We start from the raw sequence: 16,373 nt of genomic DNA, 5'->3' as shown, positions 1-16,373 counted from the left end.
TGAAAAAGCAGCCATTCCCCATGCACAGATCCCACTGAAGTATGCAGATTTCAGGTCCCTGCTCAGGTTCTGTCTTGGCCATCTGCCTGCTGGAAGCCTTTGGCTGGAAGCCAAAGCCTACCCTACCCCATCCATATATTCTCTCCTTGTGGTCCATCTGCCAGGCTTCCAGGTGCTGCCCTCCAATGCCTACTATATTGCCAGGAGTTTTAGTAGAGATGTCCTGTCTATCCACATGTTGATAGCTTTGCCATATTCTGGCTGTCTGAAGCTGCCCTGTACACCTGCTCTAAATGTATTCTCCAAATGGATTGTGCTGCTCCATTTCATGCTGCAATTTTTTTTAATGCTTCCAGGAGAAATATGTTAAAATAATCATCACAAGAGATACTTGCTCCCTACCCAGCTCTAAATTCCTAATGGTGGAAACATCCAGCTTATTTGCTCTAAAAGCAATATAGCATCAAATAAAATGGGCGTTTGGATGTTTCTGACTATCAATACTGGAGGAAAATATCTGTGGTTTCTAAGTTCAAATGATTCTACTGAGACTCTTAAGGTTCCAAACAAGAAAACTGGGGAATATAATTGGGAAAATATATAAAACTAAATAAAATAAACTTCACCTACTTAGTACAGTGAGGACAAACGTATGCAACATTCAGTATTTGTAATGTTTTTCTCAAATTGCCTTGCTTTATAGCATGCTACCAGCCATAACACTCCATAAAACCAAGCAGTGCAAGTTACAAATGCATTAATCACCAATAGCATGTAGCAGGAAATCAAATAAAATAAAAATGAGTGATGGCGATAATTTGCCCTCAACATGCATTCTAGCTCCCAGTGTTAATGCAACATCATGTGGTGCAAGTATAAATCTGTATGGCGTGTGTTGTTTTGTGGACTGAAGGAGAGGTACATGATGCAAGTGGCAGAATCACACACACACACACAGAAAAAGCATTGCTCTGTACACACCAATAAATTATATGACAGCAAACCAACCGTGCAAACACTGGTTATACTTTCCTTTTTACTAATTGTCTGTGGTCTCTTTTAAGTCCTTTATGACTTGTGCTACAATTTTAAGAGTTTTTCTTGGTATTAAAAATAATCAACACACTCCCCCTGCCTTCAGTTCAAGACCTTTTCTGTTTGTCACATTCAGCCTGTGCTCTACTGGAAGGTTATTATAATCTTGGCATTCATCTGTTGCATTTCTTTTGAGAATCCACATATGCAAAATCTGTTGGCAGGAACAGTTTGTCTACTTCTCATATATAAGGAACATGACACTAAAATTAAGACCCTCTATATTCTCTATTTTCTAATTATGCCATTTGAAGAGCAACAGACTGATAGGATAAATCATAGCAGCAATTAGCAGTGTATCCTATTATTGAACAGATTACATGATATCCAAATCAATGCAAAAGAATAGGAAATTCAGGAAGACAGGATGGAACAATGCAAGACCCTTTACTTCGGCATCTCATAGATTATATTCTTGCAGTCACGCATCAAAAATCACCACTATCCCAAGAGAAATAAACAATGCTGTGAGAAACCAGCATTGTTTCCCCTGCCCTCCTTTTCACTTACCTTCTGAGGGCTGAGGAGTTCCAGAAGGGATGGAAGGGGTCTTCGGCTCTTCCTGGGACTCTATGGATGCTGGGCTGACACACTTGGGTACAGGTGAGGACGGAGCTGAAGGAGATCTCAGGTTCAAGGACAGCTCACTCCTGCCTCGGCTCACACTCCGACTTTTCAGCTCCTTCTCATACTCCTCTGCTGCCAACTTCTCCAAGTATTTGTATCTGAAAGTTAAATTCCAGAGGGTTTCCGTAAAGAAGAAGAAGCCTGTGGCTGATGCTTGTTTATGGATGAAACACCTGCAGAGAATGAGCTGATTTCCTGACACAAGAGGTACAGCACTGAACTGCCTGCTTGCCCAATCTGCCAAAAAGTGCACACCAAAGCAAAGACTACTGCCCCGAAAAATGTTAAATTGCGCATTACAATACAAAAGCAAATACCAGCAGAGTTAAAGAACCTTTAGATGGAGTATTTTGTCTGCACAGTCCTTCTCCTTTTGGAAGCATTTGTCTGTCCTCCTTTTCACCCTCCTCCTCCTCTTCCTCCTCCTCTCAGCCCTCCCTCTCCCAAAACTAAAACGGGAGAGAAAAAAAAAAACTAAAAAGAAGAAAAAAAACCCCTCCAAACCCAGAGCCCCTCAATACTGATGCAAATTGCCAAAATCTGAGACTTGCTGTAAGGAGAGGAAAATGCAGCAGACAAAACCAGATATCCCTGAAAATAATACCAATAATAAACGTTTGGATTGACTATCTAAAGACTCTGAACCTGCTTCTATTTGCTCTGAGAGCAATGCACTGGAATTCACTTTGTTCTCTCCAGAGCCTACAATGGAAAGTTTCTTTTTTTTATTCTGAAAAATTTCTCTGCCGGACTCAGACATCCAATAGCTTGTACCTGACGTCACATGTAGTTTATTCATCAAAGTCACTTTAAAAGAACAAAGATACATCTGTTTTGCATTTTAGGCAGGCAGAACTCACTAACTGTTTATTAAGACCAGCTACCAATCATATTCTTCATAGTATGCTTTATACATTTCGACCAAAATAACTTTTAAATATGTGCTTGTTCCAGATGTCTGCTAATTTTATCCACCATTATTTGCTAAGGAATAAATTCATGAGTACAGCTGGATCAGGCTTTAGACTGTTTGCCTTATCCACAAGTGAGCTATTAGACAGGTTAATCAAGACTACTGCTTATGTCCCTGAAACACTCTGGTCATTCCCTATAACACACTGCTGTAAACAGTTCATAACAGTGAACACCTCTCCTCCCCCCTTCTGCATCACTGACAGCCAAAATTAGTGTACGATGGTGCACTATAAGCAGGCAGGGTAAAGAAGTCAGCCATATGTGGTAACAAACATGCTTATTACATATGGTAGCCACACGCATGCACATTTGCAAACATCCATATAGAGCACAGAAATGTGTCTTTGAAGAGCAGTCCTTGTGTTTTCAGAGGCACTTTGCCTTATTGCAGACAGCAATAATGAAGAACAAATTCGTTTTCTTTTATTCCTCCAGAGGTATGCACAGGCTTTGAACAAATTCTGCAAGAGAAAGAACCCCTACAGACTCTGGATGAAAATATAACAAGCTGCATACTTGCATGGTTATAAAATAGGAACTGTTTACAATTCTAACATGAAGCCAATTCTCGGGACTGAATCTTGCCTTTTCAATAGAGGGGAAAGCCTTTCTCTGGCATCAGCATGATGTTTGGTACAGTTCATGAAGCCACTCTTTCTTTGAACATTGGTCACTTACGTACAGTGCCTTCCACCTCCTCACAAGCAGAGCAGATGGGACTCCAGACTCATAAAGAGCCATTCAAACTGATTATTTGGCACAAACAGGTAAAACCCAGCTGGCTGCTGCCAAGGGGGTTTTGCAGTTTGCCAACAGACTACAACAAAGATCTGGATGGATCCTTCTATAATGGGGAGAGCTACATTGTTTTATTGTCCTCAGTTCTTTTTCACGTGCTTTAACATTTTCGGTAGCTGTGTGCAGCACCGCCAACCAGCAAAGCAGAGATTAACATCGCGAGGTGACTTTTCAAAATGTATCTGATTATTATACTGAAACTGAAAAAGGAACCAGAACAGCAACTCCAATGGCAACACATCAGCAGAACTAGTTATGAAATGGGAAGCTTAATAAATAGGTATAACTGAGAAACAAAAAACCATTCAAGAATCAGTTACTAACGTTTCACACTTGATAAATGACATTATTTAAGTTATTTTTTGTTTCTGACAAATATCTTCATAATGAATGAATGCCAGCAGTAGATAAGCAAGGTCTCGTGAAGACCAAAATCTGAAGGAGTTGAAAGGATGAGTTACCATACCTCCACTACAGGATTGACACTGTACATGCTGCCATATTCTTTTAAATCATGGAAACCTGCAGACACTATCACATCTAGGTTGAGTCTTCTCTACAGACAATGAGCCAAAAGTCTGAGGCTATCCATTTGGTATTTCTCATGAACATAACACTGGACTTATCATCTTCAAGTAGATGAAAGTACCATGATGAGTTCTCTAGGTATCTGAGCAAAGCCCTGACGGCAACTTAAAATGTTAACGTATCAACAAAGTCATGGGGTGGAGACCATTTGAGCTGTAGCTCACACCAGAGAGGGCTTGGGAGCTCCCCTTTCCTGGGTTTATTCTTTAATTACCACTGGAAAACACCCAATCAAGCAAAGGGAAAAGGCCTCAAACCATAGAACAGCAAGAACTGACATGGAGGAAACATACAAATCTGTTTTTAGCTAGGATTTTAGGGATCTTGAGTATAGGATTTTCTTACAGTCTATGCATTCTCCTAAAACAAGTTAACATGCAACATCCTATAGGAAATAAAACTTCATTTGTGCAAAGGTGTTTGTTAAAAAAGTAGTTACAGAATTCCAATGTAATGGACTACTGGTGCAAGACTTCATTTGCAGAAGTATTTATGTGCTGTCAAAGCAAACATGTCTTTCCTCTTTATGAGTAGGAACTGATAGTTTAACATCTCAGCTCAAAAGAGCCCTAAGGATAAAAAAACATTCCTAAGAACAGTGAAATAGTCTCAGATTGCACAGCAGTGATGGTGAACGTTTCTCCAAAAATACTCCAGTTGGCATTTTCCCTTACAACTTGAAAGTTCTGAAGAACTCACTTCTAATTTGTTTCAAAACTTGCAGATGAGCATGCTCCCTGAAAAAGGTTTTACTCAGCTCAGATCAGTGTAGGATGCTTATGTGCTCAGATGCATTTCATTTTAGAAAATGCTTTAAACTATTTGTAATTGTTTTGACTGGAAGCACAATGGAAAGCCCATCCACCTTTTCTTACTCTTAGAGATGTTAAAATAATTTTTTAATATTAGCTACTTCAGCCACAATAGATAAAACTTCAGTCTGCAGAAACAAACTGTCTCCTGTATGATGATTTTGTAAAAAAACCCCACAAAAGCAACCAAAAAAAAACCCCAAGTAAAAACACAGCAACACAATGATTTCTGAGATGGCTGCTCTCTTATTATGATAATGTAATTCTAATTCTTGACAATCCAAAAGTATCTCCAGAGAGTAATCTCTAGAGGACCATAAAAGCAGAACTGAAGCACTCTGGATGATTTTTCATCTATTTGTACAGTAACTTGCGTATTTTCCAGGTAAAAACAAATGCTTCCTCCAGGATGCAATTACTAGAGGAGGTAGAGATGAAGCTACAGAAAGGCAAAAGTCTTTAGTTGAGTACTCCTTGAAAAATATGCTTTCATAAGCACATACCTCCCAGCCTAGCCCAGAGTTTCTAAACTGTTTCATTGAATTAAAAAAAAAAAAAAAAGGAAAAAAAAACCCCCAAACCCTCAGTCAATTTAAATATGCTATTTAAGTAAAAATAAAACAATGCCCCAATGATAAACACTGCTAAGCTTCGTAATTTACTTGCTGATGTTTGGAGAGATCGGCAAAGAAAACTTGGCTCTGAAAGATAAAAATATGCTGAGAGTGGGTCAGAACCATTTCCATCAGCCTGTCACTGCAGTTTTGCAATGCTTGTGACCCTAATTTCCTTTATCCTCAGTTGCCTTTTCTACAGAAAACTTGGGACCCAGTGGGTGAAAAACACAGGCTTATTCAATTTATAACTCTACTAAATTTGGGTAAATTTCTGAGGCAAATGGGCTTATTTCCCACACAAATAGATAAAAGATCATCAATCATTCTTAAGTATTCTCACTGCTCTTCATTTATTGCTGTGCTTACAGCTGGACTTCATTCTGCTCTTTAACAACTTCTTTCTTATAGAAGTCTTTTGGAATAAAAGTGTTTTGTGCAAGCAGAGTTAAAAATGTGAACACACGGCAGCTCCACAGTAAAGAATTTATGAAGTGCAAACAACCAGCAGGAAGGATGGATGCATGATATACAAACCTCTCTTCTCTTGCTTGTCTTAGTTCTTCTCTTTTGTCTAAATAATCACGGCTAAAAAGAGAATTACAGTAAATTGAAGCAGAAACCAGAAGGAAAAGGTAAGCAGTAGAAGTGTAAGAACAGTAGGAGAAACCAAGAGTGGTGTAAACAAACTGATCAGAGACAATGAAAGCTGTTGTTGACAAAAATTGTTTGTTTTTGCAAAAGTTGCTTAAAAATGTACACTTATCCATGCATACACCACCAAATAAAAGCCTGCAAAAACTGAAAAACCTGAAACATGCTATGAAACGTGGTGTCTGAAACAAGTTTCAGTGAACTGCATTTATCCATAGAGAGCAGGCACACGAGTGGATGTTAAACCATCCCTCATTTCCTCCATCTCAGAATGCCCCAAGACAGTGACTGCAGCCCCAGGCAGGACAGACTGAGGCAGTGAGCAAACCTATTGGCCTTCTTTCCAAGGAACCTTTCCTTAGTGAGTTTTGGTTGCCACAGCTGGAAACAGGACAGCAGACTAGCTTTACTGAGAAGGACAATTCTGCATTCCAAGAGGGTGTGTGCAGCATCATTAACAAGCTTTTACTTCCTTATTTTTCACCCCAAGTTTTAGACAGAAAACTCCTTTCATCTCAGGTGCCACTCCCACAGCTCCTCAAGTAAGCCGTACATTTAACTTTTGCCAAGTCAAGTTTGCTGGATGCTTGAGTACTATGATTTTGGACAGGCCTGCCAAACAGTCCACAAACATGGATGCAAATTTAACTCCGAGCACAGGAGAACCTAGTGAATGCCCAGCCTGTCTCAGTATCACAGCAAGATGGTTCCTTACGATGTATTTTTAATATTTAGTTGAACCTGGTAGACAAAACTGATGAGATCTTTATCTGCTAGATTCCTTCAGAGTAACCTGTGAGCACCAGAAAGATTTTCAGAACTACTCCTTTTATTAATAACCCCTATTTTTTCTCTTTATATTGTGTCATTAAATGAATTAATTATCATCTATTATAACAATATCTATCAAACCTCTGCTTGCAAGTGCTCTTCAAAAGTCCTTTAACAGGGAACACACATTACTGTTTCAGGCCATCTCCACAAGCTTTAAATTCTGAACTGGTTAGACTTTGACAATATTTTAAAACTATTCTAGGAAATCTTCAGCAGGCAAATTTTAACATTACTCTGTCCCCTCTGACAACTTTCACTCTTCCCTACATCTGAAGAATAACCACTTTATTTTAGGACATATTGTTCTAGCTATGCAATGGATACAACAGTCCTTCTACTGAGAAAAATGTTCATTCTGTAAAGCATTCCTTTAGTTAGCAATAGCCTGTGGAGCTTTGTAGCTCCTCTCCTAATCTTCCAGCTCTCCTATCCTCCAGCTCTTTCACAACTAGTGATGGTCTCCTTTAAATTATCCTCAATTTGTCAATAATGGTGCCAGAACCTAGTGCAATGTTCTTGAGGCAGAGTTGGAAAGAATGAGATAACAAATGAGTCATGATGGTAAATCCAGTACAGCTCACGAGTTTAAAGACTGAATTGCAAGTGCTATTTTTAATCAAAACTACATCTTCAGAGACTGGGTTTCTAGCCAGACTGATGATATGATAATGAAATCCCAGGAACTCTTATGAAACTGTCCATGACTGCTTGCTGTGACTTTTGGCCTCCTCCTGCCAGACTGTTTAATCAACTGTGGGATGTTGTCTGTCTGTGAAGTCTGGTGGCTTTGGAGACCCTCTGCTCAAACAAAAGTTATAACTTTTGGGTGATCACAAAACTCAAATCCAAAAGATGAAAACACTGGGCATTGAAAAATAATCTTAAATATATAACACAATCATGGCGTTTAGTTAATCAGTTTCTGACTCTGAAATAAAGGGATGAAAACATGTATTTTGATTTTTTTTTTCTGATTTTAAAAAACCTCTTTTAGTGACAGAACAACTACTGTAGCCAACCTCTACTGAAATGGGGAGATCTGTTATTCAAACAGGTCAATCTGCCAAATGCCCTGTTGGCTTTTTTGGTCTGGGAGTTTCCTTTCTGAAAGATCATGTTGGCTGTCCATGGCAGCCTGCTGCAGCTGGATGATACCACTTAGAGGGAGAGTTTTTGGAAGAGGCTGGAAGACTGCGACCTTATTGTTTCTGTTTCAGGAGAACTTGGGCAGCTGTTGGCTGCCAAAGATCCTATTATGGTGCTCTTCCACCTTCCCTCTGCCTCTCATTTCCTTCTAAACTAGCTATCTTCTGGAGCCAGGAGAATATCAATCGACCACTCGTAAGTTACTCCTCTTTCCAAATTCACAGAATCACAGCCTGTTTCCACTTCTTACTAAAGGGATGATTACAGTGAAAACAATCCTGCATACTAATAAACAAGCTAACATGAAACCCTGTGCCATCTTTTCCATAACTACCAATTCTAAGGCTACAAAACATTTATGTTACCATTCTTTAAGTTATTACATTATGTGTTCTAACTGCTAAATATATGCTTACTTCTCACTCTTGTTTATGAGGAAACCAATTGATTTCTTAGTGTACACTCTTCAGACTGTAGGCAAACAATTTCAGGCATAGATTCCATTTCTATCCTTGGCCCACTGCTGTCTTTGTTAATGTATCTGCTGGGATTTCTAGGCATGGATTGAAGGGGATGAGGGGGCTTGGCTCTTACTACCCTCAGGCAGCACACCCTGGGATCCCACATCATACAACATTTTCTCAGATGTGAAAATGCAAAGTCCTACATTCAACTATGATGTTTGTCTGACCAAGGTTTGAACAGTAATTTTGGTCATTACTTTCTGTCAGTTGATTCCAGGAGCAAGAGACACGTGTTCAGAACAGCAGGAAAAAGTAGTTAAAAACCACTACCATACAGCAAGACATTTTTACTTTGCACAACTTAAAAGCAAAATGATGTTTCAGTGCTGTCCCTTCCCTCCCTTCTTGATACCTTTGTCCCACTGTTTCACCTTCAATCCCTGTGCCTCACTGAGATTATAATTTGGTGAGTATATTAGCTAATAAAACCGAGCCTCTGTACATACCCAGGCACTATAAGTGACTGTCTTTAAAAGAAATTGCTTTTTTTTAAATGCTAAAATTCGTGATGTGTTTAATCTATCAGTTTTTAAGATACTTAGATCAAGAAAAGTATTTAAAGAGACAAACTATTCATCAATTCAATTATTTTGCAGCTGAATGTATCAATGATTGACCAATCTATCACTCATTAAAGCAAGAGACCGAGAGCAAATTTGGGTCCTACTTGAATTTGTTTCTTTCTTCGCGTTCTATCCTTTGCAACCTTTCTTCTCTCTCCTGACGCCGTCTTTCTCTTTCGGCTGCCAAAGACTCCTGGTGCTGCCGAAAAGATGATGTAAGGAGACCACCCAAAGCTGGCCTGCAGAAAAGGAAGATCAGATTTCTCAGTGTCAGTTTTATTGATTATACTGGCAAAAAATGAGTAGCAATCATTCAGCAAGTAACATAATCCCAACCAGCAGAATGACATGGCAATATTTATGTATGGATCTTTCAAAGCATTGGCGAAGTGTCTTCCTGCTAAATTGATTATAGATTCTGTGATGAGCTGAAGAAAAACAATCAGGGTAGGCTTCTTAAATTGCCAGATTTCTGAAGCACAAATAAAGTATGTGTAAAAATTCTTCAGTCTATTTCAGCTGCAATATTATCTAAATATTTTTTTTAACTTTATAATCCTGTTAATGGAAAAGCTGAAGCCTGTAAAGGATTTTTGAAATTTTAAAGAAAAAAACTGTTACGCAATGATGTTAAAAACAGATGTGTCACAAACACCTGAGAATCCTCTATACAGAAACACAAAAATAAAGAAAGATGTCAGAAGTGCGCTACAGAATTCAGATGCTCTCTTAAGTATCGGGCATATTTTTCTTTTATACATTAATAAGTTAGGTTACCATGATTTCCCTGCTGCATGCGCTATAAGAACAAGATGAATCACATACTAGAACATATCAGTAAAACACACAGGGACAGGCTCCTTAAACCATTCTTGAAAACGATGAGAAATTACGGCCTCTACAGTAAAGACTTTTCAAATACATAAAGCTACATTTATATTCACTTATAGTTTACTGCTGACGTAGATTTTTTTATTGGCTTTGCTGTAAGCAGTATTTTGTCTGGGAGAGCGGTCCTCTTACATAACCTTCCCCCAACATGGTGGTTTGGTACCACCAACCTCTCACATGGCAACAGAGTGACCTCAGAGTAAACATGTCTTTCTTTCTGTCTCTCAGACAGGAAAAATCCGTATTGTACAGGGTAGCTTTATACAGATGCACGCTAATTAAATTAGACTGATAAAATCAGAAAGATGTAACTCATGTCGAGCGGTTTCTGTGCATTGTTGTAACATGAGTTTTGCAATGAAAGGATTAATGAGAGAAATAGATGCTGCCTTTTGTGAAAAGAGACGAAACCCTGCCTGCCTAGAGGAAGGTTCCTTAACCAGTAATGCAAACCTGAATAAATTTCCCTTATTTTTAAGAACTCAGACCCTTTCCCTTATTTATTTACTTGCCTATGGCTGCACAGTGTAGGCATTTAGCATAATGGCACCAGTTCACTAGTGAAAATAGGTGCAGAAGAAGACAAAAATATTAATGCAAACCTATCTTCCCGAGTGTCTATGTCTGTACAAGAAGGAACACCACAAAACATAGCCATTTCAGCCCCACTGGCAGCAGGGCAGCATGAATATAATGTCAATAATTTCGATAAATTGAATTTCAATATGTCATATCCCACCCAAATAAACATTACATAAGATGGTATAAAACTTGATATTCTGTAAGCATCCCTGCTGGCACTCCTCCAAAGCTACAGTATCAATGCTGGATCACACTCAAAACCATAAAAATCTCTATTATGCTTCAGCACTAAGGAAAGGGGGAAAAAATCCTCAAACCCTGACAGTCAAGTACGTGTGGTGAATTTTCCCTCAAACATATTTTAAATTTATTTTAACTTTTGACCTCTTAGTGCATGTTGCAAGAGAAAGCTCTTAGCAGAAACAGTAGCACCACTGTACTAAAATTCAAAAGCTAGAGCTCCATCCCTGTGGTAGCATGAAAAACCATGGCTATATGGTTGGATGTAACATCAGAAATTACTCTTGGAAGGGGAAAAATGAACAGTGCCTCCATGTGAAGATATATGGAAATTAACTGGGAGACATGGCAAAAGACAGTACCTATCAAGTCTGTGTTTTTATCTGTTTTGTGTATTAAGCTTGATGTCCCATCCTGCCCAGCTGCCATGAAGTCTGCAAACTCCATTTAGAGTCAAAGGAAGGTATGGCTTAAAAAAGACTGAAGGAAAATTAAGGGGAAGGATGGGGTGATGCTGAGAGACCAAAAGAGTGATTGTAGCTCTGCACATCATCTAGCAGGTTGGAAACCTTCAGCTCTGACTGAGCTTTTTGAGGCCCTACGATAAATGTACATTTTAATGCAAGGGATTACAAGGAAATCACGTGGAGATGTACAGCTTAGTCCTGCAGACAGGATTCTAAGCTAACCCTGGTAGTAAAATACCTCCACATAAAACACCTTGTTTGGAGGTTTGATCTAGCATAGTTTGGCTAGCATTGCTCACTGGCCTAAAATTTGCAGATGTATGAACAGCAGCCTCACAATCTAAATAGAAGATCCACAGCCATATGTCCAGACGAAAAGCCAGTGTTCAAAGAACTAAAAATGTTAGCTTGCCATCTCTTCAAAACTAATCAAATCAACAACAATTAGTCAAAACTTGGCACTTCTGTGTTTCTCACTGGTTATGAGTGCATACTTCAGCTGAACTACAAGCTGCACACACACACACCCCCGATTCAATTCCTTTGTCCCAAACACAGCCACATTGCCTTCAACAGTTTGTTGCATGAAATGGTCAAATCTAACAGTCCAAGCTGCCAGAAGGTTCTGTACATAGAGGTCATAATTAAACAGACAGGAACATGGTCAGCTGACTCCTTGTGTGACACTGACTTCTTAAAGCACAAATAGCCAAGGTTTGGGTCTTCAGTCACATTTAGAAAACAGCAGGCAGAGAACCAGCACTGCTATGGCTGAGTTAGTGCTCGCTTAGTGGTTACACCCCGTGGAGGCCGGCCCGCTCAACCACACACATCTGCCCTTGGTGGGGACCACACCTCACACCAAATGCCAACACCAGCTGCCTTATGAAGCCTCAAACTCACAGCTTCACTGCTGCTATCAAACACTGTAGCTCAACTGGTGTTTGGGTGCACCAATACTCTTTTTAATGTGAACTGCAACTGAAAATGTGCAGATTTTAGTATTTAGTATTGGCAATTTTCTGTTGGTAATTTTCTACATGTGCATGAACTAAACCTGGGGTAAGCAGGTTACTTTCAGGGTATACAAACCTGTAAAGCAGCCAGAGGAAAAGCAAGCATTAAGAGGTATTCCTCAAAAATTCTAAACAATTTGAAAAGGGATTTGTCTATGTACAGTTTGTCTACAAAATCTGATTTTTGTTTCTGTATTTCCCTGGCAATAACACTTAAAGTAAATGTTCCCTTTCAGTGAACACATACTTGAATTGCAAATGGCAGCATGGCCGGCCAAACCAGCTGGTGGGAAGGCTTGGGCTGAGCTTTAGGATAACTTTGTTGCTTTGATGCTGTTTGAAGGGTGACAGTGCCTTCAGACCTCAGGAATTTTTAGGTCTTATTGCTGAAGGCTGCATTTTAAAAATGGATAAGCATGAAAAGGCTAAAAAACTTCTGGCATTGAATCAAAGGTGATAAGAGGTTTTAACAGAAAAGAGAATGTGAATACTCAATGAAAGCATAACAGAGTGATCACTCGCAAAATGGGGTTATAACTAATACATGCCAGCATTTTAGCACTGGTGTCATATGTTACCAGCTGGTAATATCAACCATTTGTGCAGTTCCACAAATACAATCCAGAAGGATGCTTACTCTTACTGCTTTTAGTCTTGTAGAGAATGCAAGGCTATTAAAAATGGACTGTTAATATAAAAAAATGTTAAGAAAAGCTTTCTTATGCCTGCTGTTAAAACCAATAAAAGCTAAACAAGCTATGTTATTACATTCTCATTCCAGAAAGAAAACACACAACAAGAAAGCATCTAGGTCTACGGATTTGTGAATAGAGCTCCTCACCACAGCATCAGGACACGAGGCCAAAGAGGTCATTAGTTACTTATCTTACTGGAAGAAGAGATGGGAAAAGGAAAGAATGGGGGGGGGGAGGGGGAAAGAAGGCAAAAAATATACACAGAGCATAGGATATGAAGCTAAAATGTTGACTGAAGGCCAAAGCTCTCCTGAATAAAAATTCAGCTAGCCTGACCTACAGCATTTAACAAAGCAAAGAATTAGTAATCATTATTATAAACACAAACTCAGGCAGACACAAGATCTCTCACACTTTTTTGTAAGTTCTTGAAGTTTTCTGAAAATACTCCATCACGGACTATATACTGTGAAGAGGAATATGTGCCCTGAATTACTCTAATCTTGTTGCAAACTGAAGAAAATATTTCTGTCTTACTCTAAGCGCTTTGTTGCAGCAAAACTGAAATTCTGAACTTCAAGTGTTCTTCATTCACATAAGCTCTGAAATACTCTTTTGTGACTGCCTTTCCCTCTGTTTAGTTGACTTTTTAAAATTTGCTAAATAGAAATGGTTATCTATAGGAAGAACACAAAATTCCAATGTCTATTTTTAGGAGCTAAAAAAAATTAACAGATGACTTATGAGAGGAAATCCCTTTAGGTCATAAGGTTAATATTCAGGATTGTCTTTAGTACAACATGGGTCAAAGTCATTAATATCTTTAATAAGGAAGCAGTAATTATTTAATTTCGCAAAGTGCTCCTGTTCCAGCAGTCATGGGAATGCTACAGGGAGGGTACAACAGTCGGCAGCTCCTACTCAGGCCTTAAGTAACTGTAAATGTCTCTTGGCTTTAACAAAATAAATCCTCTTTCCAGCTTAGAAAGAGACAAAAGGGGAGACAAAGCTGCCAAGAGCCATATTGCTTTTCACAGTTAAAGAAACTCCCCGTGTGTTATGTCTCCCTACATGACACGGCAAATTCAAAAGCGTGTTGATACAAGGCTTTGCAAACAGACTAAACATTACTTAAGGAATCTTTAGAAAACTTCTCTCAAAAATAAACAGAAAAATGAGAGATAAAACTACTGACTAATGCTTCCTTTAAGAAAGAAACTTGAGAATAGCCAAGAGAAGAACTGATTAATGTTAGCCTTTTAAGTGGCATGGGGGACTACCCAAATTAAAGCTACAGCAGGATGGAGCTGCACAGAGCCTGGGCAATGCACAAGGACTTTCAACATACATTCTCCTCTTCCAGCTGACCTGAGAGGGTGTTACACTGTGCTGCTGTCTTCCTCCAACCTGCAACTTCTCATCCTCACGTGAGTTACAACTTGCCTGGAAGTGACTTGCAGAGCCCAGATGTAGATTCAGGCTAAGGTGGGTGTGCCCCAAGGATCAGCACTGCACATGGCGTGTTCAGCCGGCAACACTGCAGTCTGAAGCCATAACCAGTTCATGCTTCTGTTTAAACATATGCCTTAAGATGAAGTCCACAAAGCTGCAATCAAGAATATTGCTTACACAGTAGTTCAACAGGCAGCTAGGCCAGAGCAAGCCACCACTGCTTCCCAAACTGTAAATCATCAAGTAATTCCTAAGGTCATTTTTCCTCTTAAAATCTCAGCAATAAAGTTGAGGCTTTTGCCCTGGGCCACTATTATCATCTACCAAGCTATCCCTTCCTCATTATGTTAGTCAGAGTGAGAGATGTGCTTGGCATTTACCACAAGGAAAAAATCGTGATGATCTCTAGTCTGAGAGCCCAGAAGTACACACAGAAAGAATAGAAAGCCAAGGAAAGAGGAGCTGTTCTTGGGAGAGCAGCAGCTTTTTAGGCTGTATAGCAGGTTCTGTTTCATAGGTTTCTGTTTTACCTTAGTGCTTAATAACTGGAGTAAGGGAACTGCAGAGCACAAATTAGTGATAATGGGCAAACAAAACAAAACAAAACAAAACAAAACGAACCTGCCAAGAAGTTTCCTCCAGCAGCATCTCCCTGGTGTTATCAATTACTGAGACCTTTAATTCTAGTAGAAAATCTAACTGGAAAAGCTGTGCAGCATTCTCAAGCAGGTTTTTTTTTTTGTTTGTTTTGTTTTGCTTTAAAGAAACAGAAATTTGAAAGAAAGTACCAGATTTCCAGCAAATAACCATTTCAGGCACCTGGAAAGGGAATGAAACTCAAACGAAGAGTATTTGCAGATTTTTGCTGCACTTTATGCTTATGCTTCAGGTATGGTGTTTAACTGTCAAAGGAGAAAAAAACATCTATTCATCTAGGCATGATAATCTCACTGCCTGTGACTATTTTAGAAACAAATGCGTGAAGGTACACTTCCTTTGAAAGATATAGAAGAACATGGAAATGAACACTCAACAGTCAAGGCCCTGCATCATGGGAGCCCAAGGTAACGTATTGCTGTAGATCACAAACTAAGTAAGATGGAAAACATATTAAAGAATGTGAAATATATTTCATATTTCTTAAGCCTATTTTCTAATGCTCTGGAAAAGCTGGAGATGCTTCAAATAGGAATAATCTGCGACACCATAGCAGGCCTTTACCAAGCTTGGAGAGTTGGAAGAACTTCTGAGGGACCAGCCAGAGGTGGAGACTAAGTTCACAGTGACAGGCCAAGAGCCTCAAGAAGTGGAGGTTTGCAAGCTGAACTTTCTGGCATTTGATTTAACAGATAGAGGCGAGATCATGAACTCTTGCTCCTTTGGCAAGCAGTGCCCCGAGAAGGCTTTCTGAGCTAGGCTAACTGTACTACTGTTTGACTGTCAGGCCCAGGGGGAACCATCTCCTGGCAAATGCATCAGGAGAAACCCACCCTGGCAAACACACCAGCAGGATATTTTTCTGGTAGTGGAATGAATTAAAGCTGGTGCTGAATTTAGGAGCTCTTGCTTAAAGTTACACTCCTTCACGATCTCCTCTAAGGATAGCCATGATCAACAATGCAAACACTTCACCACCAAAAGGACACTATGAAGGGGTGTGAAGCTTTGCCAGTAACAAGTCTGATGCCCAGCAGCAGACTCGAGGCTGCAGTTTCAATTTGAGTGACTGTCTTAGATTAATAGTCTGACAAGGCAGTCTGGATAGACAGAACTATCCTAGGTGTGAGCATAAGGCATGGA

The 16,373-nt window shown here is 39.4% G+C and overlaps 1 protein-coding gene across 14 annotated transcripts in view; it reads right to left on the bottom strand.

Moving 5' to 3' along the window:
* FHOD3 (formin homology 2 domain containing 3) overlaps positions 1–16,373 on the bottom strand; it is a 377,817-nt gene that overhangs the window by 72,051 nt on the left and 289,393 nt on the right. For 10 of the 14 annotated variants that reach the window (XM_032118819.1, XM_032118873.1, XM_032118846.1 and 7 more), the window contains 3 exons: positions 9,335–9,469; positions 6,047–6,097; positions 1,606–1,820 (listed from right to left, as the gene is read on the bottom strand). In XM_032118819.1, the coding sequence (XP_031974710.1) occupies positions 1,606–1,820; positions 6,047–6,097; positions 9,335–9,469 (401 nt within the window). The remainder of the gene's footprint in view (positions 1–1,605; positions 1,821–6,046; positions 6,098–9,334; positions 9,470–16,373) is intronic. The other 4 variants (XM_032118839.1, XM_032118919.1, XM_032118891.1 and 1 more) reach the window with 1 other exon arrangement.

The sequence above is a fragment of the Corvus moneduloides genome, chromosome 1 (genome assembly GCF_009650955.1).
Source record: "Corvus moneduloides isolate bCorMon1 chromosome 1, bCorMon1.pri, whole genome shotgun sequence".
In the NCBI taxonomy this organism is placed as follows: domain Eukaryota; kingdom Metazoa; phylum Chordata; class Aves; order Passeriformes; family Corvidae; genus Corvus; species Corvus moneduloides.
Note: the sequence above shows the minus strand (reverse complement) of the source record. Positions and strands in the feature narration are given on the sequence as shown.